The sequence below is a fragment of the Globicephala melas genome, chromosome 11 (assembly GCF_963455315.2).
Source record: "Globicephala melas chromosome 11, mGloMel1.2, whole genome shotgun sequence".
Lineage (NCBI taxonomy): Eukaryota > Metazoa > Chordata > Mammalia > Artiodactyla > Delphinidae > Globicephala > Globicephala melas.
Window position 1 is genome coordinate 35,476,626 of NC_083324.2, and position 22,643 is coordinate 35,499,268.

The following is a 22,643-nucleotide window of genomic DNA, read 5'->3' on the forward strand; positions in this document are numbered from 1 at the left end:
AATTATAACCAATCCTGCAACATATTTAAAATAAATTATATTTTTATTGAGCATATGTTTATTAAACATATACTATATGTCTGTCTTGGGACATATCTAAAAAAATGACAACCCTATTTTCATGGAATTTACAGTTTAGTGGAGAAGGACAATAAATACAAAAAATAATAAGTGGTTTGGAAAAAGAGAGAGGAGGATTAGAGGTATTGAGTTTGGGAGCATTAAAAAGGGTAGTTCTCTAGTAGGCCTCAGTGAGAACAGGACAGTTTACCAAAGGCTTGTGGGAAATGGGATAACTCTAGATTCTAGGCCATTGGCCCAGGCAGAGGTCTTTAGGTGGAAACATACCTGTAGGAAGAATGGCAAGGAGCCCAGTGTGGCTGGAGCAGGAGGAACAGGGAAGAGGCATAGGAGATGAAGTCAAGGGGGTGCACATCACCTGAGGCCTTGGTGGCCTTAGACAGGACCTTGGTCTTTACTCTGATAGACCGAGAAAGCTTCTGAGAGGAGGAGGGGTATGATCTGACTTAGATTTTTTTGTTTACAATTTTAAGTGCCAATAATACTATATAATGCAATATTGTATTCATTCTTTAAAATGGAAATAAAGAGGTAGATAACATTTCTGCAAATGAACAATGACAACAGATTTTTTTTTCTTCTATTAAATCTAAGGTCAGCTTCACCTTACCATGGTTTTACCATTGTGAATCGACTGAATATGCACAATCTAGTTGAACCAGTGAATAAAGACTTGGAATTTCAGCTCCATGAACCATTTCTACTATATAGAAATGCAAGCTGTGAGTATCTATCTGTTAATTACAGTGCATATGTTTGCAGTTAAAATTGAGTGACTTCAGTTTCTGTCAGCACATTATTCTTGGAAATTAAAGGTACAATAAAAAATATGGTCTATACTCTTGTGGTTATAAATGAGTCTCTTAGTAAGATCAGAGCTTTTAAATTGGGCTTCTAAAACTGAAACACTCTTTTGTATACAGTAACTTATTACATTATTTTAGTTAACTATACTATTCCATATAATAGCATTACATTATATTCCTATTGTTTGTTCTCTGAAAATAAGTTTCACCCTTTGTTTTTGTTGTAACATGTATTATTGGCTGCCCATGCCCCTGAGCAACAGAACTTAGTTTAAGAGACACAGGACAGATACTGATATTTCTGTCCACAAAGAAAGTACTATCTTTGCCCTGATTGTGGTATTTTTCGATCTGTTTATTTAGTTGAGTATCTGTTGGGTAAAGGTGCAGGGCCAAGAGCTATTGTACTTTAATGTTAATAATATAATAACCTATGGGGTAGGCAGGCAGTTAAGTCAGCTGAGACTCTGAGGTGAGTGGCGGCTATTCAGTTGAAGAGTGAGGATTGTAACCCTTCTTTCTGCTTCCTAGTCCAGGGTCCTTTCAGGCATTTTATAGACTCTAAAAATGGTTGGGTGTGGTCAGCAAAGCTAGAGTGGCCCTTTCAAGAAGGAAAGCACTAAAAAGTATACCTGGTTCCTGTACTTCAGCATGGGTATTGAAAGTATGAGTGTTTGAGGAAAGAAGATGGGCGATTTGTTTGGCATTGATGGTAGAGATATCAAAACTGGTTACGGTGGTAAGGTGATTGTGCTGTAACCATAATCTAAGGAGATTGCTGGAGATAAATTTGCTCCTTAAGTAAGAGTTTGAATTTCACTTGACTGGGAGGTAACTGGTATTGGGGGAATGTCTTCAGTATAAAATGTAAAAAACTACTAGAAATTATGCATCTTTTCATTCCCTGAATGAGAAATGACAAGGTCTGTGTTGAAGCTAGAAACCCCAAATTCTTCTCTGTAGCTCACTTTTAAGTGAAATAAAATCTGTCTCTTGACTTTTCAGTAAACTATTTGTCCAGATAATTACCTCTCTTAGATGGTTTGAATGGATTTATTTAAACTAATGTTACAGTAGAATTACTTCAAATAGCTGTTTTCTTTATGCTGACCATTCTGTTAAAGGGGAAATTCTGCAAAGTGACACAGATCCAATTTTTTTTTAAGGAAAATTGGTTTAATTCTGCTTTTTATTACCTGAAAGTTTAATCTAGCTATTGCCTCTAAGAAAAGTTTGATTGGTAAAGTAGTCAGCAGGGGAAATTATCAGAGGCCCATGGACTTGATTACCATTTAGCATAAGCCTGAAGTGAATCTCATTATATTTCTTTAACAAGTAAAGTTTCCTGTGAAGTTGAAAGTGCAAGATAACACAAATATAAGTGAACCATGATTAACCAAAATTTTTTTTAATTAATTTTTATTGGAGTATAGTTGATTTACAGTGTTGTGTTGATAAAACAAAATTTAATCGGAGCCTAAAATATCTGGAAATATTTCTATAGTCCATGTGTGGAAGAAATGAAAGCAAATTGTAAAAAAAACAAGCTAATGTTAGGTTTTATTTTGTGAAAATGTAGTAAATTTCTCATGTGTTACTTGGGATCAATACTATAGCTTTAACCGCACTATAGTGTCATAGATTGATTTGCTGTAATGATGAGACCTTAAATTGTCAGGAGTGTTTTTTATATTAATTAGAATATTCTTGAGGGAAAAAGTGCACTACTGCTTTTTATTTTAGAAAGATTTTCAACAAGAGGTTGAAACAAAGGTTTCCTTAGTTAAACAGAAGACTCACTTAACCAGGTCATTCCCTTCCTCGGTTAGTTGAGGCACTGAATCATCTCAAGGGCCTTACAGTTTCTGATATTGCTAATTAGAAATTCAAGAGCACATCAGTTTGCTTTCAGACCAGAGAAAAGCCTGAAAAGGTCAAGCACAATACTGTGGATATATTAGAAACAGTCCAGAGGAGGAGCTTGGGGAAAGTATTTAAAGGAATAGCTGTATCAGGGAGAAGTGACAAAGGCAGCATAAAGTGATTCTGGGAGTGTTAAGGCCTCTCTTGAGTATATGTTTTGTCTACCTAGTCTTAAAAGTAAAAAGTAGTCTTGTCAGGTCAGCAGGCTATTGAGTTGTTTAGGGATTGTTCTTTAAATAAAAAGTTAATTAGTGTCTGATTGTGTATACAGGTAATTGTACATGATTCTGTAGCTGCTCTTCTGTTGTTTTCTTTTGGAAAATACCACCAAGACACCTGACCCATTTTACTCAAGTTACACCCTCAGATCTAGTTCCACTTAAATCAGTTTTTAGAGTTGAGAGAACATTGAGCTATAACTTTTTCCAGTTCTAAATTGTTTGTTTTGCTTTATTTATTTATTTGCTTTATTTATTTATTTATTTTTTTGAGTGGTTTTTCTTGTTTGTTTGTTTTGGCCATTCTTTGCGGCTTGTGGGATCTTAGTTCCCCGACCAGGGATTGAATCCCGGCCCACAGCAGTGAAAGCACTGGACCACCAGGGAATTCCCTAGGTTTTCTTTATACACTCCCCACACACCCTAGCCCCACCACCCCAAGAGAAAGGTAAAATCTTACAGAGGAAATGCTTATGCCTTCCAGAAGCTTAGCTTTGGTGATTCTCTTGAACCTTTTGGAAGCAGTATATTTTTGTATACTGTGCAAGGACTTTGGGCAGCCACAAGACCCCAGTGAGGGTTGTGGAGACTGCAGATTCTGTAGTTATTAAGCAAAAATGATGTTCCCAGCACCTTATTTCTGATTCCCAACTTACAGATGAGGAAACGAGTCCCAGAGAAGTTAAGAAATTTGCTCGAGTCACAAAGGTTATAAGTGACAGGCAGAAGTCAAACCTAGGTCTGTTGAGCTTCAAAACCTATGTTCTTTCTACTCTGCTACAACAATAACATTACTTCATCAATCCACATTCTAGAGCAGTGCTATCCAACAGAACTCTATGATGATGGAAAGATTCTATATGGGTACTGTCTCATGTAGCAATCGCCAGCCAGCCACATGTGACTGTTGAGCACTTGAAGTGTGGCTGGTGTGACCAAGAAAAAAATTATTTTTAAGTTTATTTAATTTAATCAATCTGCCTTTGAATAGCCATACGAGACCAGTGGCTACCATATTGGACAACAGAGGTCTAAAGCATGGATCCATGCAGAAACACACCCTTTTGTTATGCCGTACCTGAACTGAACAAGCACTTGGGAAGCTTTAGATTAGATTTTTATGCCTCTCATTTAGTAATTCCTTTTTAAAATTTACAAATGATTTCTAGATACAAAGGCTGCAGAAGATATCCCTGAGGGTGGCTTTGCCATGGTAACACTCTTCTGCGTGGAATTTAGTTTGCAGACAAGAATTCTATTCTAGGCTTTGCCATTTTACCAACTGTAACCTTGGATAAATCACTTAAACCACTGATCTGACCTGCTTATCTTAAGAGAGCACCATATATGTAAAGGTTTTTTGTCAGGCACTTACAAATATAAAATATTATAGACTTTGTCTCCATCTTGGACTTAAGCCACATGATCTTATTAGTGAAAGAATCATAAAGACTTTAATATTATACGGGCTGTCTTATAACCTAGGCCCATAGTGTGCTTCTTTCCATCCCTTCTGATTAGCACCATGACAAGCTGGGAACTCTGTTTACCTTTACAAGTATTACATTCAAATGTTGTAAGGGCAATTACTAGACAGCCTGAGGTATGATAAGTTGAATATATATAAATATATGTTAAAGATGAGAAATCTTGGAGGCTACAAATTTTTTAAAACTCTGATCAGTGGGTCATGGTGTGCTGGAACACACAGCCCCCTCCTGGCTAAAATTTTGTAGGATAATGTAATGCTGTTTTAATCTGTGGACACATCTCCCTTAAAAACACTTAGTTTTCATTTTATCTGTGATTAGTTGAAAAATCATAATTCTTTTGCTGTGTAAACATATGCATTACTACCAATCTGCTGATCTTCTGTTTTCATTTGTGAACAGAATCCATTTTGCTAACTGGATTATAAAACCATTCTTGCGAACTCTGAATTTCGAGGAGTTATGGCATAGGCACATCAAAGAAAAACTCCTGTCCAGCAATATGATGTCAGAAAATCTTCCTCCTATAAACACTTAGAAATGCTGTATAAAATATTAAATGCACAGTATAGCCTGAAAGGGAATGGGGGCATTTTAATGGGTCAGCATCAAAGTGAAAACTGAAAGCCAAAGTGGGAAGCTTGTGTGCTGACGCCAGCTGGTTAAAGAGTTCTTGGGGATAGGGAACGTTCCTTAACATAAGGACCCCATTATAATTACATGGGATCAGGAGACAAGACCTTGACCCCTCACGAGGTGGCTCATTGGAGCTGAGACGTACATACCAACGTTCACCCAGGTGCCCTAATGAGTTATATATTAATAAATTAGAAGGATATCAGAGATATCCCCACGAACCTAGGGAGATGACAGGCAAGCTAATCTACCTCAGTCTAGGCTATGAGTTAGAGGGAAAATGTCTCCCCTGAAAATTGTAACCATGAGCTCTCTCATGCAGATTTGAGATTCAAGTTATATCATTCATTTGGTATAATTTCTTACCCAGGCCAAAAAATTAACATAAAATTGATCGTCAACTGTTGAGTACTCTAGAACATCTGGCAAAAGCAAATACAAAACTTTTCTGGAGAGAAATATTCTTAATCCAGATTGCCCAGGCATCTTATTGACAAGCCTCGTGGTCCAAAATTACTATATATACAAAGAAATAATTCAGTCAGTAAAAGTTACGATAAAACAAACAGCCAACCCTTCGCAGAAACTTTGGGTAATGAAATGATCAGATAGAGACTTTAATGGATATGAATATCCGATGTAGATTATAAAATAAAATGATAGGAAGATTTGAAAAATAACCAAGTAAAACTTCTAGAAATTAAAATTTTAGTTACTGAAATAAACTCTCTACCTGGACTCAACAGTGAATTTATAACAACTGAAAAGAGAATTGGGGAACTGGAAGAGACATCTGAGAAAATTATCCAGGATGCATTCCAGAAAGGGAAAAAATGGAAAATTTGAAAGAGAGGATAGGATAGGAAAGTCTTAGAAAGTTTAACATATGACAGAGAAGAATTTCAGAATGATAAAATATATAGAGAGGTAATATTTGAAGAGATTATGACTGAGAATTTTCCAGAATCCATGAAAGACAGAAGTCTCAGATTTAGGCAGTAAAATAAGGCCCCAAGCAAAGTAAATAGAAATAAATACACACCTGGACAGATGGTAAAACATCAAAGGCAAAGACAGAAGCAACCAAGCTTGAGATTGATTATTTACAAAGAGCACCAGTTTGACAGCATATTTAATTGCAGCTACTGAATTTGAAAGACAGGGGAATAATATATGCAGAGTACTGAGGAAAAAACAAACAATTCAGTAATTCAAGAGAGCAAATAAAGACATTTTTCAACAAAAACAGAACTGTTGTCTCCCCAGACCCTTGTTGTATACACTTCCAAAGCAATACTGTCCAGCATGGTAGCCACTAGTCACATGTGGCTATTGAACACTTGAAATGTGCCTAGTACAACTGAGTTTTTAATTGTAAATTACTTCTTAATTTAGTTTAATTAATTTAATTTTACCAGTGCAGTTCTAAAGGCTATAGTTCAGAAATAAGGAAATTTAACACAGAAGTAATGAGATTTAAGCAACAACCATAATGAGCAAAGAAAACAAGGTACATCAAAATAAGCATTAACTGTATAAAACAATAAAATGACTAGTTTGAGTAGAGGTATTAAAAAGGTGAAGCAGGGCTTCCCTGGTGGCGCAATGGTTGAGAGTCCGCCTGCCGATGCAGGGGACACGAGTTCATGCCCCGGTCCGGGAAGATCCCACATGCCGCGGAGCGGCTAGGCCCGTGAGCCATGGCCGCTGAGCCTGCGTGTCCAGAGCCTGTTCTCCGCTACGGGAGAGGCCACAGCAGTGAGAGGCCCGCATACCGCAAAAAAAAAAAAACCAACCAAAAAAAAAAGTGAAGCAAAAATACTAGACAGCAATAATATAAGATAAAAGCTTTCCAAACATAAAGCATCCCAAGACTGAGAAGAGGGTAAATAAACTGATGAACAACAGACTTTTAAGTCAAGTGATTACCCAAAAGATTCAGGGTAATCACTGCAGAACAAAAAATAGGATGTCTTGATTTTAAGCCAGTATAAGTCAAGATAGGAAAAACATAAATAGAAACCATGGGAAATAGCCCAGTTATAATAAAATGGCAGAAATAAATAAATCAGTATTTAGAACAAATGTTAAGTGAACTGTACTTGCCAGTTAAAAGAGATTCTGAGATTGGATAAAGATACAGAATTTGCCTAAAATGCTGTTTTCAAAAAACTTAAAACTCAAAAACCAGGATAGGTTGAAAGTAAAGGGATAGAATGATATATGTTAGGTAACTATTAACCAAACAAGGCTGATGTAACTATGTAAATCACACATGATAGATTCTAAGGTAAGAAACATCATCAGGAATAAAAGTTACCACATAATGACAAAAGGAGTAAATAACCTGCAAGATAAAACAATTCCAGACTGGTATTACCTTGTGTTAATATTTGTCAGAATTACATATCAAATGTTTAAAATCCATAATTATAATGGGAGAGTTAAACAGGCCACCTCAGTAATTGACAGATAAGGCAGATAATTTAATAAGGTTATGGGATATTTAAACAACACAGTTAGGCTTGATCTAATGGACATATAAAGAACCCTGCTTCTAGCAGTTCAAGAATTTGCATTTTTTTCAAGTCTGTATAGAATTTTATAAAAAATACCATATGTAGGCTACCCAGCCACAAAAGTTATAGAGGAAAAAAGAAATCTTTAAGTTGAAGGAAAATATAGATGAGTAGAAATTAATTGCAGAAAGTAGGAATTGCAATAGAACAGTAGAGCAAATCAACAAAACAAAAAACTCTCCCCTATAACTTGATTGATCCAACAACAACAACAAAAAAAGAGTAAGGAGAGGCATAATAGGCAATACTAGTAATAATATATACTGTATATATAGAGCAACTAAATATAGAGAATAAAATAAGAAACCACTGCAAAGAACTTTTTAAAAATAAGAAACCGCTATGAAGAACTTTCTGCCTGTAAGTTTAAAACTTGGATTATATGGACAATTTCCTGGAAAAAACACAGTGTAACAAAACTTAGGAATAAATGGACTCAGTAAAATAACTGGGTCAGTAGTTTAAAATCTCTTCCATCACATCTTAAAAAATGCTGAGAAGAATGTTCTGTCAGGTTCAGTAAATGGTACTAGAGTAGTTCTCCACATAGCAACCGGCCTCTGAAAAAGCATCCATACGATCTATACACTTCTGATCTTATCACAGGACATTTATCTCCACAGTGAGGAAATTGTGCTTCTATTATCCACTCTTCCTTCAAGCATTTGGTGAGCACCTGCTACAAGAAACATACCTCACTAAGTATGTTTCTCTTAGAAGGTTCTTTTCCCCAAGATCAATGTCAGGGGTGCTTTGATTTCCACTTCTGTGGGTATCTCTCAGGGTGAACGTGGCAACCTGGAATCTGTTATTTATATGTATGTATGCGTGTGTGTGTGTGTGTGTGTGTGTGTGTGTGTGTGTGTGTGTGTGTGACTTAATTATGACATGCCCCAAGGCCATTTTGTAAGGTAGGTTCTGAGCAGTTTTTTTAAATCCAAAATTTGGCATGTGAATCAGCAAAAAAGTGAAAGCAAGCAAAACTGGTTTTTCTTTGTTACAGCTAGACAGTTCACAGTATAACCTTGTTAATTGAAAATATTAAGATAAAGGTTTGTGGTACCACTAAGCTCTGTAAAATCGATTCTAGCATTTAATGATTTTCTTTTGCAAAAACTATTTATTTTGTCCTTTACTTTGTTTTTAAACAAACAAGGTGATTATTTAATTCAGATGCACATCTTAATTCATTAATGTTTATTAAATATCTTTTGCTAAGCATTTTACCACACGGTATATCATTTTGATTAACAGTATTGTGTACTTTTAAAGAATTTTATGTATGTTTCTAGTTCTGAGATTCTGTTTTATTTTCTTAGAAAATTATAAGCAGAAGTCTTTAAATTGTGTTAGAACTTTTAATGTCAGACCTCTGCCTTTCTGGTAAAGGTCAAGATTCTTAAAGAAATATGCTACTATATTAATCCCAATGCTGCGCATATTCCTGAAACAACCCTGTTAATTAGTGGTAAAAATTAATGATTTAAGATCTGTGATTTGAGACTTACCAGTTGCCAATTTGAATGATTAAGCTCGTTACAGTGAAAATGTGATCCACCAGAGGGATTGTGAGGGTATTTACGTGTTGTTTTTCCTGGCCATTTTTAACAGCAATACTGATTCATGAATTAGAAGTATACAGTCTAGATTTTCTCTTCTCACACCTAACTTTATTCTGTCCTTAGACAAGTTGGTGGTGGTGGTTTTAGCCAGAAGAGAAGCAATTATCTTACTTTGTGTGCATGTTAGACTTGACATCTTTTTACTGAACTATAATCATTTTAACAAGGACAACTCCGTGTTTCCTCCACCCAACACCTTAAGGCATGGATCTCCCACTGAATGCCACTTTTCATTTTAAAATGTTTTCTATAATCCAGAAGTACTTTTGAAAAAAATCAACAAAGCTTCACTCTGTAACCAGCTTAACAACAACAACAGATCACCATAACAAAACAATTGAATATAAAAATATTATCGCTATTTAATATTTTTAAGAACTTACCTCCAAAAACCTGTGCGAAGTACCCCTTCGTTTCCGTTTCACTTGTAACTTTTCCTTTATATCGGGCATCAGTCTCTTGATATAGAGCATTTTTAATTAAAATTAGATCACTAGAAAAAGCAGGGAGATTCATTTCCATAGCGTTGAAAATGTAGCTGCCAAATGGAAAGTTTTAGTAGGAGAAATACTGTAGTGTGTGTTTGTGTGTGTTTCTTGGTCTCTGCTTGTCCTTTCTCAGTTCAAGGGCAAGACTCGGAACAGTAGAGGTGCTAGGTGGCTGCTGGCATTTGGCGCAAATCTTCAGACTTAAAGCACAGTGCAGGAAATTTCCTTGCAAGAGAAGTTTACAATTTGTCAACTCAGAAAATGTGAGTTCTACGTCAAGACTGAAAGAGGAATTTATAAACAGTTTTTAAAGTTACACAGTTCATTCTTTGTGATCTTTGAATCCAGCACACTGCTTCTTACTTAGCCTGAAGAAAGGCAGGCAGTCTTCCCCCATCAGCAGCAGCTGCTGTGGTTGGTATGATTCTGCAATCAGTGAAAGAAGAAGGATCTGTGGCGCTGCATTAGTCTGGCCTTCTGAACCAAGATAAAGAGCCTTGCTGTTGCCACCTTTGTAGATTGAAGAGGTAAAAACACCATGAAAACAGTGACTTAGACTCTAAGGCTGATCTGGTGACACTGTTAGGTCAGACATATCAAAAATCTTTAATGCTTCCTGTCATAGGCCACCACTTAGTATTCTAGTAGAGCTCCATCAGGTACCTTCTTGTTAACTTCGTGAGCCTGTGAATGTGTCAGAATTTCCAAAGCAGATTCTTTTCATTATGCCTAATTAATTACTGGCTTTCCCACCCCCACCCCGCCCCGCCCAAAGTAGTGTTGTCAGGGGAAAAGCAATTTTTTTTTAATTATAGTGTTATCTTAATTGTAAAGATTTAAAAAGTTAACCATGTATGCTCCACTTATTTCTTTTAGGTAATTAATGTTTTCTCTTTCAAGAACTCAAAAAGGAAAGCAACATTTACTTATAGCTAAGTGGCAGAAACTTCTTACTATGTGTTGTATAGGTTTTCACCTTGTGTTAATATAGGGAAGCACACTGTGGAGGTAAAAAATTGAAACAGAGTAACCACTTGTCCAGGAAGATTTGAAGCCACTCTGGAGTGGGCAGAATAAACCTCAAGACAACCCTCTGACATTCAGTCCCCTGGAGGGTCCAGGCAGATCTGAGCTACTTGCAAAGTCACTGCTTCTAGGCATGCTCAACTTTTTCTTTTTGTTAGAGGAAGGCATAGGATAAGCATTTACTACCAACATTTTAAAAATTAGGGCATTTGGGCTTCCCTGGTGGTGCAGCAGTTAAGAATCCACCTGCCAATGTAGGGCACACGGGTTCGAGCCCTGGTCCGGGAAGATCCCACATGCCGCAGAGCAACTAAGCCCGTGCACCACAACTACTGAGCCTGCGCTCTAGAGCCCACGAACCACAACTACTGAGCCCACGAGCCACAACTACTGAAGCCCGTGTGCCTAGAGCCTGGGCTCTGCAACAAGAGAAGCCACTGCAATGAGAAGCCTGCGCACCGCAACGAAGAGTAGCCCCTGCTCACTGCAGCTAGAGAAAGCCTGCGTTCAGCAACAGAGACTCAACGCAGCCAAAAATAAATAAATAAATAAAATTTTTTTAAAAAATTGGGGTATTTTACACACACACATCTGGAGATCTACCTTTTCTTGTTATGATAAAATGGCATGTATGGCCACACAGCACCTGCATTCCTGCAAGCACTAACAGTCAGCAGAGCGCTGGGTAGGGCCTGCTCACCGGAGCCTCGCTGATCCATCACACCCTGAGGTCTCTTATACCCGCTTCGGCATTTGCCTTACAACCCTGGTTTGGATAATCTCTTAGTAAATTGGTAGAAAAACATGTAGGAGAGAAGTTAGAGAAAGGAGAGAAAAGAAGTTCCCCCTTTTCTTACACCACTGTCTGACCTGTTTCCCAAACCCCTAAGTGTAGATTTTTAGGAGCCCAGGAAACAGGAAGTTGGCTGCATGGAAGCCAAGGGCCATGCTTCCCACCCTTTGTTGTCCCTTGTGATACATAAAAATGATAATATGGATTTGTGTGGGACACTGGGATGAATAGACCACTAGTGGGGGTTGGATGAATCCAACATTTTGGCACACCCATAATCACTTGCAGCTCAGGGGAAGCTCTGCCTTAGGGAGTGGCAAGTACTGTCTGGCAATAGTGGCGAAAGATCCTGACAGCAGAGGTGAAACCCTAGTGTGATTCACTATTTTATTCAGGGTTACCCATCATTAAAGAATAAAAAGTTTATAAATAGGAATCATCAGTTGTGATATTTCGGGGTTTATTTTCCTAGTCCCCCAAAACATTCAGTGGTCATTTCATGTGTCTGAATCCTATACTGAAATTACAGTGTTAAAAGGGACTTTGGAAGCAGTATTGCTGGTAAATATTTTTGGACTTGATTTAATTTAGAGAGGGGAACCAAATTTAGAAACAAACCAAAGAGCTTGCAAAATAGCATTTTTAATTTCCTGGCCTAAGTCTTTTAATCAGTGTTTACTAAATGGACATTATAATTTAAATTTTAGAAGGTGTGCTCTTTCTCTGCCATGTTAGTGTTCAGTGGTGTTTTAATATGTGTGTTCTTTTGTCCAAAAAAGGTAAGCTGCTGATATAACCCAGTTACACTTACCAGCCTTACTTATAGATTCACAGCATTGCCTCACCTGCCTGTTTGCCACCTACCACAGTCTCCAGTCGTAATCCCAGGTCCGCAATCTTTGTCTCCATACCCCTTTTCGTGTGTGTGTGTGTGTGTGTGTGTGTGTGTGTGTGTCTGTGTTCTAAACCCTACCCCACCTCAGAGACTTTCTCTTCTCTCTCTTTCCCAACCTTTTGATACTGATAAGGAGCCACCAGGCTTATTCTTGTCTTAAAGGAAATGATCTGTCAAGGCATTTGCTTTTTCACTTGTCAGGGCAGGCTTGTGTTTGTATCATCTACTCCATTCTTAACAGTACTTTTATAATCAGAAGGGTCTTTCTCATTCTAGGGTAAATATTTTTGGTTATGTTGAAAGTACATTTTCTTGTTTTTGTTCCCCGGTCTCGGGGATCTTTGTGGGTGTCATCTTCATAAATTTTATAATAATTCTATAACTCAACCCCAAAAAGCTTTATCAAACCCCTTTTTCTGCTTGGCACCATACTGAGAAAATCTTCAGCCTCCTCAAATCCTTTTAGAAAGTAGATCAGATCTAAATAATAAATGAATAAAAAGACAACGTGCATGAGAGTGATTCCCAGCTCTGTGACAGTTCACAGAATCTCTAGAAGTCTCAAGGGATTTTATAAAGGCTCCAAATTAATTTGGGTTTCCTTGATCTTGTGTGTGCCATATGCCACTGCAGATGAGAAGCAAAATGAGGTATAACATCAAATCATAATTGGCTCCTGGATCTTCAAACAGGACTCTCTAGGGAAATGGATGTCTTGCCCTTCAGCTTTTTAAAATTTATCAGTATTAAACAATCCAATAACTTTAATCTTTGTCAATTATATTTTTCATACTTTCAAAAGAAAAGGGCTGTCACTTGAAAAGCAATGGAGAGTTTCCCTGGTGGCTCAGTGGTTAAGAATCCGCCTGCTGATGCAGGGGACACAGGTTCAAGCCCTGATCTGGGAAGATCCCGCATGCCGCAGAGCAACTAAGCCCATGCGCCACAACTACTGAGCCTGTGCTCCAGAGCCTGCGAGCCACAAGTACTGAGCCCGCGTGCCTAGAGCCCGTGCTCTGCAACAAGAGAAGCCGCCGCAGTGAGAAGCCCATGTACCGCAGCTAGAGAAAGCCTGCACATAGCAACAAAGACCCAATGCAGCCAAAAATAAAATAAATAATTTTTTTAAGTTATAAAAAGAAAAAAGAAAAGCAATGGAAACGTTTAATTTTGAATATACTTTTCTGCACTTTGCTATTTTTTATGGAAGTACAACATAAAGGTATTTAAATGTCCTGTCACACCCCCTAACTCTTCAGTAACAGCATGACTTACTTGGGACAATGGTTAACAGCCGTGATATGTGATGGGTGTCCAATAACTAAATAATTTGCTTTCATATTGATAAAAGCCACTTATAAAGCAGGATGCCATTATTATTTACCATAGCAAAATTATACGGTATTGCCACATCCCTAAATCCTCTGTGGTATAATTAATCAAGATGTTTCAGCAAGCAAATTGTTGACAAAAATGTGTTGGGCCTTAGAGTGTAAGTTCTCTTGAGGGAAGAATGCTTAGCTTTGGTTTAGAGACAAGGCCTTCCATGGTTTTATCTATCTGGTGAACTTGTCTGTCTTTCTTCACCAGTGACAGTGACAGGCTTAGTGGCAGCTCCCTGGGCCTCCTTGCCAGTTGCATGCACTGAGCATTTGATATGTTGGCAGACAGAGCTGATTCTTTGATGCGTGTCTGAACCTCTACAGGTCTGCTTTTGGCAGAATCGAGTGTGACTCTTATCCTTTACCCATTAAGCTATCATTATGGCTTCCTTATCTTTATTTCTTCTGCAGCATGCCTTTGAAAGTGTTTGGCTCTTTTTTGGCCGTTTACTTGATAATGTACAAGCGTGGAAAGTGTGCATCTTATTTCTAAATTATAGTGTATTTCTTCAAAGGAAAGGGGGTAGGGCTTAAGTAAAGATTTGTCAAAGTAAGTTGACAGCTCGGGTGGACTTACTTTGATTATTGATATGGAATTCTTTCTTAAGAGTTTGGTTTGCAAATCCCCTATGAAAACATACTTAAGTGCCTCTGCTTAGCCCCCAGTAATATTGTGTGTTCCTCTCTGAGCCTGATGTACTGCATATCATCCTTTTTTCTCATCACTCTAAGTTGTATGGGGTTGTCTGTTAGAGAAATATTGGTATCTTTTGTATTTGGCCTCTTGTATTTTGTGTGTTCTTTAGCCAAGGTCAGATGAGGCATATTTAGAGAAAGGTAGTTGTGTGTGATTGCCATATATGAAGTCTTTTCAGAACCCCAATCCAATTTACTCTATGTTGGAGCAATTCTTAGCTGCAAGGAACATAACTTAAGAGCCTGTGGTAGATAATGCTTAGCAATTATCTCCTCTGTAACAGGGTTGCTTCTGTGCTTCTTCCATTGGGATGTCAAAGGTAAGTTTAATCTGTCAACTTACATCATATAAAATATTCCAGAATTATCTATTATTCAAGGATATTAACTCTGTTTGAAGCATTGGTAGTGTTTTGAAGTTCTGTGAACAGAAGAGGGGCGATGAAAATGGATTCCAAACACAGGGAACTATTCACAGCAGGCTGACGGCTCAGAAAACAAAAGCAAGCCTGGGCTGCTTCATGGTAGGACGCATGGCCAGATGTGGGGTCAGAGAAACCCCCTTGTGACCAGAGTAGGGAAAAAAAAAAATCCATGTTCATGATCTTTATTGATTAAAATGAAACCATTCACTTACTCTGTATATCAGTGTTTTATCTCACTCTACAATGGCAATAAAAAAGCCAATTAAACTTTTATTTCCATTGAAAAGAAACTGTTAAAGTTGTGATTGGCCACGAAGTCTTTTATAGAATGTAATGACCTTAATTCAGGGTGAAACAAAAAATTCGCCATTAAAATAGCTTTCATTGTACACTGAAAACTATGACATTAATCAAAGAAATTGAAGAAGACACATTGGACTTCCCTGGTGGCACAGTGGTTTAGAATCTGCCTGCCAATACAGGGGACACGGGTTCGAGCCCTGGTCCGGGAAGATCCCACGTGCCGCGGAGCAACTAAGCTCATGCGCCACAACTACTGAGCCTGCACTCTAGAGCCCGCGAGCCACACTACTGAGCCCATGTGCCACAACTACTGAAGCTTGCACGCCTAGAATCTGTGCTCCGCAACAAGAGAAGCCACCGCAGTGAGAAGCCTGCACACTGCAACGAAGAGTAGCCCCCTGCTCGCCACAACTAGAGGAAGCCCGCATACAGCAACAAAGACCCAATGCGGCCATAAATAAATAAATAAATTTATAAAAAGAAAAAAAAGATATCCCATGCTCATGGATTGGAAGAATTAATAGCGTTAAAATGTCCATACTACCCAAAGCAATCTACAGATTCATTGCAGTCCCTGTCAAAATTCCAATGACATTTTTCACCAAAATAGAACAAACAATCCTAATATTTGTATGAAACCACATAGACCCTGAAGAGCCAAAGAAATCTTTTTTTTTTTTTTTTGCAGTACACGGGCCTCTCACTGTTGTGTCCCCTCCCATTGCGGAGCACAGGCTCCAGATGCACAGGCTCAGCGGCCATGGCTCACGGGCCGAGCCGCTCTGTGGCATGTGGGATCTCCCCGGACCGGGGCACGAACCCGTGTCCCCTGCATCGGCAGGCGGACTCTCAACCACTGCGCCACCAGGGAAGCCCCCTTTTCTTTTTAATATTTATTTATTTATTTATTTGGCTACATTGCGTCTTTAGTTTAGGCATGTGAGATCTTTCCTTGCAGCACACAGGCTCTCTAGTTGTGGCGCGCAGGCTCCAGAGCACACAGGCTTAGTTGCCCCGCAGCACGTGGGATCTTAGTTCCCTGACCAGGGCTTGAACTCATGTCCCCTGCTTTGGAAGGTGGATTCTTAACCACTGGACCACCAGGGAAGTCCTGAGCCAAAGTAATTTTGAGAAAGAACAACAAAGCTGGAGGCATTACCCTCCCTGATTTCAAACTATATTATAAAGCTGTAGTAATCAAAACAGTATGGTATTGGCATAAAAACACACATAGGTCAATGGAACAGAATAGAGAGCCCACAAATAAACCTAGGCATGTATGGCTGATTAACTTATGACAGAGAAGCCAAGAATACACAATGGGGAAAGAACAGTCTCTGATAAATGGTATTGGGAGAACTGAACACACAATGGAATATTATTCAGCCATAAAAAAGAATGAAATCCTTCCATTTGGTTGGCCTTTGAGGGCATTATGCTAAGTGAAATAAGTCAGATGGAAAAAATAATATCGCATGATCCCACTTATATGTGGAATCAACCAAAAATGGAGATCATAGATATAGAGAACAGGTTTGTGGTTGCCTGAGGTGGGTAGGTAAAATGGGTGAGGGAAGTCAAAAGGTACAAATTTCCAGTTATAAAATGAATAAGTCATGTGAATGTAATGTACAGCATGGTGACTATGGTTAATAGTACTGTATTGCATATTTGAATGTAGCTAAGAGAGCGGATCTTAAAAGTTCTCATCACAAGAAAAAAAATTTTTTTGTAACTGTGTATGGTTGATGGATGTTAACTGGCCTTGTAATTATTTTGCAGTATACACAAATATCAAATCATTGCACTGTACACCTGAAACTAATATAATATGTTGTTTATACCTTAATTTTTTTTAAAAAAAGCTTTTTATTAACAGTGGCTTCCTAAATGAATGTGTATTGGTAATATCAATATATGTTAATGTGTATTGATGAAATTCAAATTGTAGTTATAAAAAAGGATTTTTAATTTATTTAAAGTTTCTTGTGCTAGCATTTATATTTTTTATATTCTGTCAGTCTTTTAGTGTATAATTTTTAACTTATTCAGTTATTTATACTTTATTCTTTTATGTGTTGCTTTAGTCTTCAAGCATAATTAAAGCCCATTAACTCTTTTGTTTCTACAGAATATTTTACATTATTTCAACTAATGAGGCATTGGGTGTATAGCGGCAGGATTATTGGCCTAGGAATGAGAAGACCTGAGTTCTAGTTATAAGACTATTTTTCTCTGATTTATTAATGTCATGTAGTCTTTCCATGAGCTTCAGTCTTCCATCCATAAGCATACATAATGAGACTAATGATCCAAACAAAATGGCATAGATTTGTCTTTCTTTGCTTCTACCCTGTTAAGTACAACTATAAAAACCAGAAGTAACACAAAAGACAATCAGGAAAACTCTGAACAGTAGAAAGAGGAAGATGATCTGGTGCGGGACCCAGAACTCAAAGAACAACACAGCAGCATGTTGTCTTACAACCCTCCCACCCCAACAGAAGAAGGGGACCCAGGCCTGGTGTTTCTTGACCTCCAGTGTAGCAAAGGAGGGTGCCCCAGTTAGGCTCATTCCTCTCCCAGATCAAATGGGAGTCCTGTCAACAATACCAGGTGAGCCCAGCAAAACTGGCAGGAAGGATTGGAAGCCCTACTGACAATAAGTGGCCACTGGGGTAATATGTTCCCTCCTGTTCATGAAGGTGTGGTGGGAGCAGGGGAGGAGTCACATCACAACCAGCCTGGCCTGGGTAGCAGTCTTCATCTCTGAAGGTCAGAGGCTCCCCACTAAAGGCATACCAGACGGCCTAGCCATGGGAAACTTCTCTCACCCCTTCAAGCAACACTGCCTAGGAGTCTACTAAATTCCCACCTCAAGAAATTAGGAAAAGAAGAACAAAATAAAATAACTCAAAGCATACAGAAGTAAGGAAAGAACAAAGATGAGAACAGAAAAATCAGTGACATTGAAAAGATGAAAATAGAGAAAAACCAATGAAACAAAAAGTTGATTCTTTGAGGGCTTCCCTGGTGGCGCAGTGGTTGAGAGTCCGCCTGCTGATGCAGGGGACGCGGGTTCGTGCCCCGGTCTGGGAAGATCCCACGTGCCGCGGAGCAGCTGGGCCCATGAGCCATGGCTGCTGAGCCTGTGCATCCGGAGCCTGTGCTCAGCAACAGGAGAGGCCACAACAGTGAGAGGCCCGCATACTGCAAAAAAAAAAAAAAAAGTTCTTTGAAAAAGTCGATAAAATTGATAAACCTTTAGTAATGACTAACAAAAGCAAAAACAGGACACAGATTAGCAATATCAGGAATGAAATAGTGGACGTTGTTACCCCCAAACTGGGTTTGCCTCTTGGTGGGTGTCGAGCCAAAAGACAAAACCAAGCCAAACATCAGTAGAAGGAAGGATTTATTTTTTTTGTTTTTGTTTTTTGGGGTTTTTTTTTTTGCGGTACGCGGGCCTCTCACTGTTGTGGCCTCTCCCGTTGTGGAGCACAGACTCCAAATGCGCAGGCTCAGCGGCCATGGCTCACAGGCCCAGCCGCTCCGCGGCATGTGGGATCTTCCCGGACCGACCGGGGCACGAACCCGTGTCCCCTGCATCGGCAGGCGGACTCTCAACCACTGCACCACCAGGGAAACCCGGAAGGATTTATTATTACTTGCAGCAATTGAGAACTACTGGGCTTTCCCAAAGCAGGGTTTCCCTGAACAGCAAAATTGGGGGAGTTTTAAGCTAAGGATACATGCATATTCATGAAGGGGCTTGAGTGGTCCACAGAGTCCAAGCTTCTATAGTTGATTGAGGGTCAGAAAAGGTCAACATCATCATTCCTTAGGTTTCAGTTGATCTGGTGGTTGAGCTTTTCAGGCTAGTCTTACCATTGAAACAGAACTGGGAGTCTAAGACTGATATGTTATCTTTGTTATTGTTACTTCTCTTGCCTGATAATAGCTTATTTCTGCATTCTTTTGTTCCCTTAAGATCATTAGTTACTGGGACCTGTTCAGGGGCAAGCATGATGGCCAGGCTTAGAACACAAAATGTCTTAGGCCAAAAATGGCTTCTCTTCTGTCAAGAAAGCTGTGCCTGGTTCTCTTTCTCCTGGGACCTCCTACCGTATCTGCTTACAATGTCACTACACATCCTCTGTAATAAGAGAATGCTATTAACAACTTTATACTCATAAACTTGACAACTTAGAAGAAATGGACCAATTTCTTGAAAAAAACAAACTGCAAAACTCAACCGAGATAAAATAGATAACATGAGTAGTCCTATAGCCATGAAAGAAATTGAATCCATAATTTTAAAGCTCTCAAAAAAGAAATCTTCAGGCCCAGATGGTTTTACTGGAGAATTCAAAGAAGAATTAACACTAATTTTACACAGTTTGTTCCAGAAAACAGAAAGGGAAGGAACTCTTCTCAACTGATTGTGTAAGACCAGTATTTACTCTAATACCCAAACAAGACAAAGTACAAAAAAAAAAAGACCACAAACCAGTATCTCTCATGAACTTAGATGAAAAAAATCCTTAACCAAATATTAGCAAAGCCAACAATATATAGAAAAGAAATATAAATTATGCCCAAATGGGCCTTATTCCAAATCTGCAAAGCTTGTTCAATATTAAAAATCAGTCACTCTAATCCACCATATCATAAGTGAAAGGCTGAATGTCTTCCTTCTAAGATTGAAAACAAGACAAGGATATCCATTGTCATCACTGCTATTCAACATAGCACTAGAAGATCTAGCCACTGCAATAAGGCAAAAAAGAAAAAAGAAGAGGGCTACAGATTGGAAAAGAAGAAATAAAACTGTCTCTATTCACAAATGACATGATTGTCTATGTATAAACTCCTAGAACTAATAAGTGAGTTTGGTAAGGTCTGAGGATACAAGATCAACACACAAAAATCAATCAGACTTCTACATACTAACAATGAACCTGTGGAAACCCAAGTTAAAAACAATACCATTCATAATCTCTACAAAGAAAATTAAATACTTAGGGTAAACATAACAAAAAATATACAGGGTATGTGTGCTGAAAATTACAAAATGAAAGAAATCAAAACCTAAATAAATGGAGACATGTGCTATATCTGTGCATTGAAGGACTTGACATACTAAAGATGTCAGCTCTTCCCAAGTCCTGTCAAAATCCCAGCAAGGATTTTTTTAGGCATAGACAAACTTATTCTAAAATTTATATGGAAAGACACAGACCCTAGAAGCTAAAACGATCTTGGAAAAAGAAGCATAAAGTGGAGGAATTATTCTTCCCAATATTAAAGCCTATATATAGCTGCAGTAATCAAGATGATGTGGTATTGGTAGAGGGATAAACAAATAAATAGGACAGAATAAAGAATCCAGAAATAGACACACACAAATATGCCCAACTCATATTTGACAAAGGTACAAAAGATCTCTCAATAGAAGAGAGCATTTTCAACAAATAATACTGGAACAGTTGCACCAAAAAGAAAAAAAAGAACATTAACCTAAACCTTTTTTTCCCCAAAAAAACTTCAAAATGGATCACCATCTTAAATGTAAAACTATAAACCCTTTAGGGAAAAAACAGGATAAAAATTTTTATTTATTTATTTTACCTTTGGCTGCTTTGGGCCTTCATTGCTGCATGCAGGCATTCTCTAGATAACAGGGCCTACTCTTCATTGCGGTGCATGGGCGTCTCATCGCAGTGGCTTCTCTTGTTGCAGAGCACAGTCTCTAGGCGCTCAGACTTCAGTAGTTGTGGCTCACGGGCTCTAGACCGCAGGCTCAGTAGTTGGGGTGCACGGGCTTAGTTGCTCCGCATCATGTGGGATCTTCCTGGACCAGGGCTGGAAACCTGTCCCCTGCATTGGCAAGGCAGATTCTTAACCACTGCGCCACCAGGGAAGCCCAGGATAAAATTTTGAATCTAGGGGTCAGTAAATAGTTTTTAGACTTGACATCAAAAGCATAATCCATAAAAGGAAAAACTCATAAATTGCACCTTGTCAGAATTAAAAACTTTTGCTCTGGAAGGACCTCGTGAAGAGGATGAAAAAAAACAACAAAGGAGAAAATATTTTCAAACCACAAGTCTGACAAAGGACTGGTATATTGAATATATGAAGAACTCTCAACAGTTTAAAAAACAATCCAATGGGTCAAAAGACATAAACAGACATTTGACTAGAGAGGATATACAGATGACAGGCAGATGAAAAGACGTTCAGTAACGTTAGCCATTAGGAAAATGTAAATTAAATCCACCATGAGTTACCACTATGCACCTATCAGAATGCATAAAGGTAAAAATAGAACAACAAATGCTGGCAAGGATGCACAGAGACTAGATGTGTCATCCACTGTAAAACTGGAAAGCAGTTTAACAGTTTCTCTTTAAAAAACATGGAACTACTGTGACTCAGTAACTGTACTTTTGGACATTTAACCCAGAGAAGTGAAAACTTAGGTTCACAAAAACCTGTACCCGAACATAGCAGCTTTATGCATAATGGCCAAAAACTGGAAACACTCCAGATGTCCTTCAGTGGACAAATGGTTAAATAAACTAGTACATCCATACCATGAAATACTATTCAGCAAAAAATGGGAACAAACTATTGATGCAAGCAACAACTTAGATGAATATCCAAAGAATTATGTTGAGACAGAAAAGTCAGTTGCAAAAAGTTGCATCCTCTATGTTTCCATTTATAATACATTCTTGAAATGGCAACGTTATAGAAATGGAGAACAGATTAGTGTGCTTGTCAGGGGTCAGAGATGGGGGAGGGGTATCAACGGAGATGGCTGTGGCAATAAAAGGGCAACAGGGATCCCTGTGGTTACAGAAATGTTCTGTATCTTTTTTTTTAATATATATTTTTAAAATATTTATTTGGTTTTGCTGGGTCTTAGTTGCAGCAGGTGGGCTTCTTAGTTGTGGCTTCCAGGCTCCTTAGTTGTGGCATGTGAACTCTTAGTTGTGGCATGCATGTGGGATCTAGTTCCCTGACCAGGGATCGAACCTGGGCCCCCTGCATTGGGAGGGCAGAGTCTTAACCACTGGCCACCAGGGAAGTCCCAAAATGTTCTGTATCTTGATTTTATCAATGTCAGTAGTCTGGCTGTGATATTATGTTATAGTTTTACAAAATGTTACCACTGGAACAAACAAAGGGCACACAGGATCTCTGTTTATTTTTTGCAGTTGCATGTTAAGCTACAATTATTTCAAACCTAAAAGTTTAATTTTAAAAAATAA

General features: G+C 38.4%; 1 protein-coding gene across 3 annotated transcripts in view; it reads left to right on the forward strand.

The window, feature by feature from the left end:
* The window catches only part of DCP1A (decapping mRNA 1A), a 61,528-nt gene that overhangs the window by 4,679 nt on the left and 34,206 nt on the right, over positions 1-22,643 (forward strand). For all 3 annotated transcript variants that reach the window (XR_004041865.3, XR_009565955.1, XM_030867433.2), the window contains exon 3: positions 676-803. Coding sequence is in view for 1 of the 3 variants with exons in the window: in XM_030867433.2 (XP_030723293.1) it covers positions 676-803 (128 nt within the window). In the remaining 2 variants the exon portion in view is untranslated. The remainder of the gene's footprint in view (positions 1-675; positions 804-22,643) is intronic.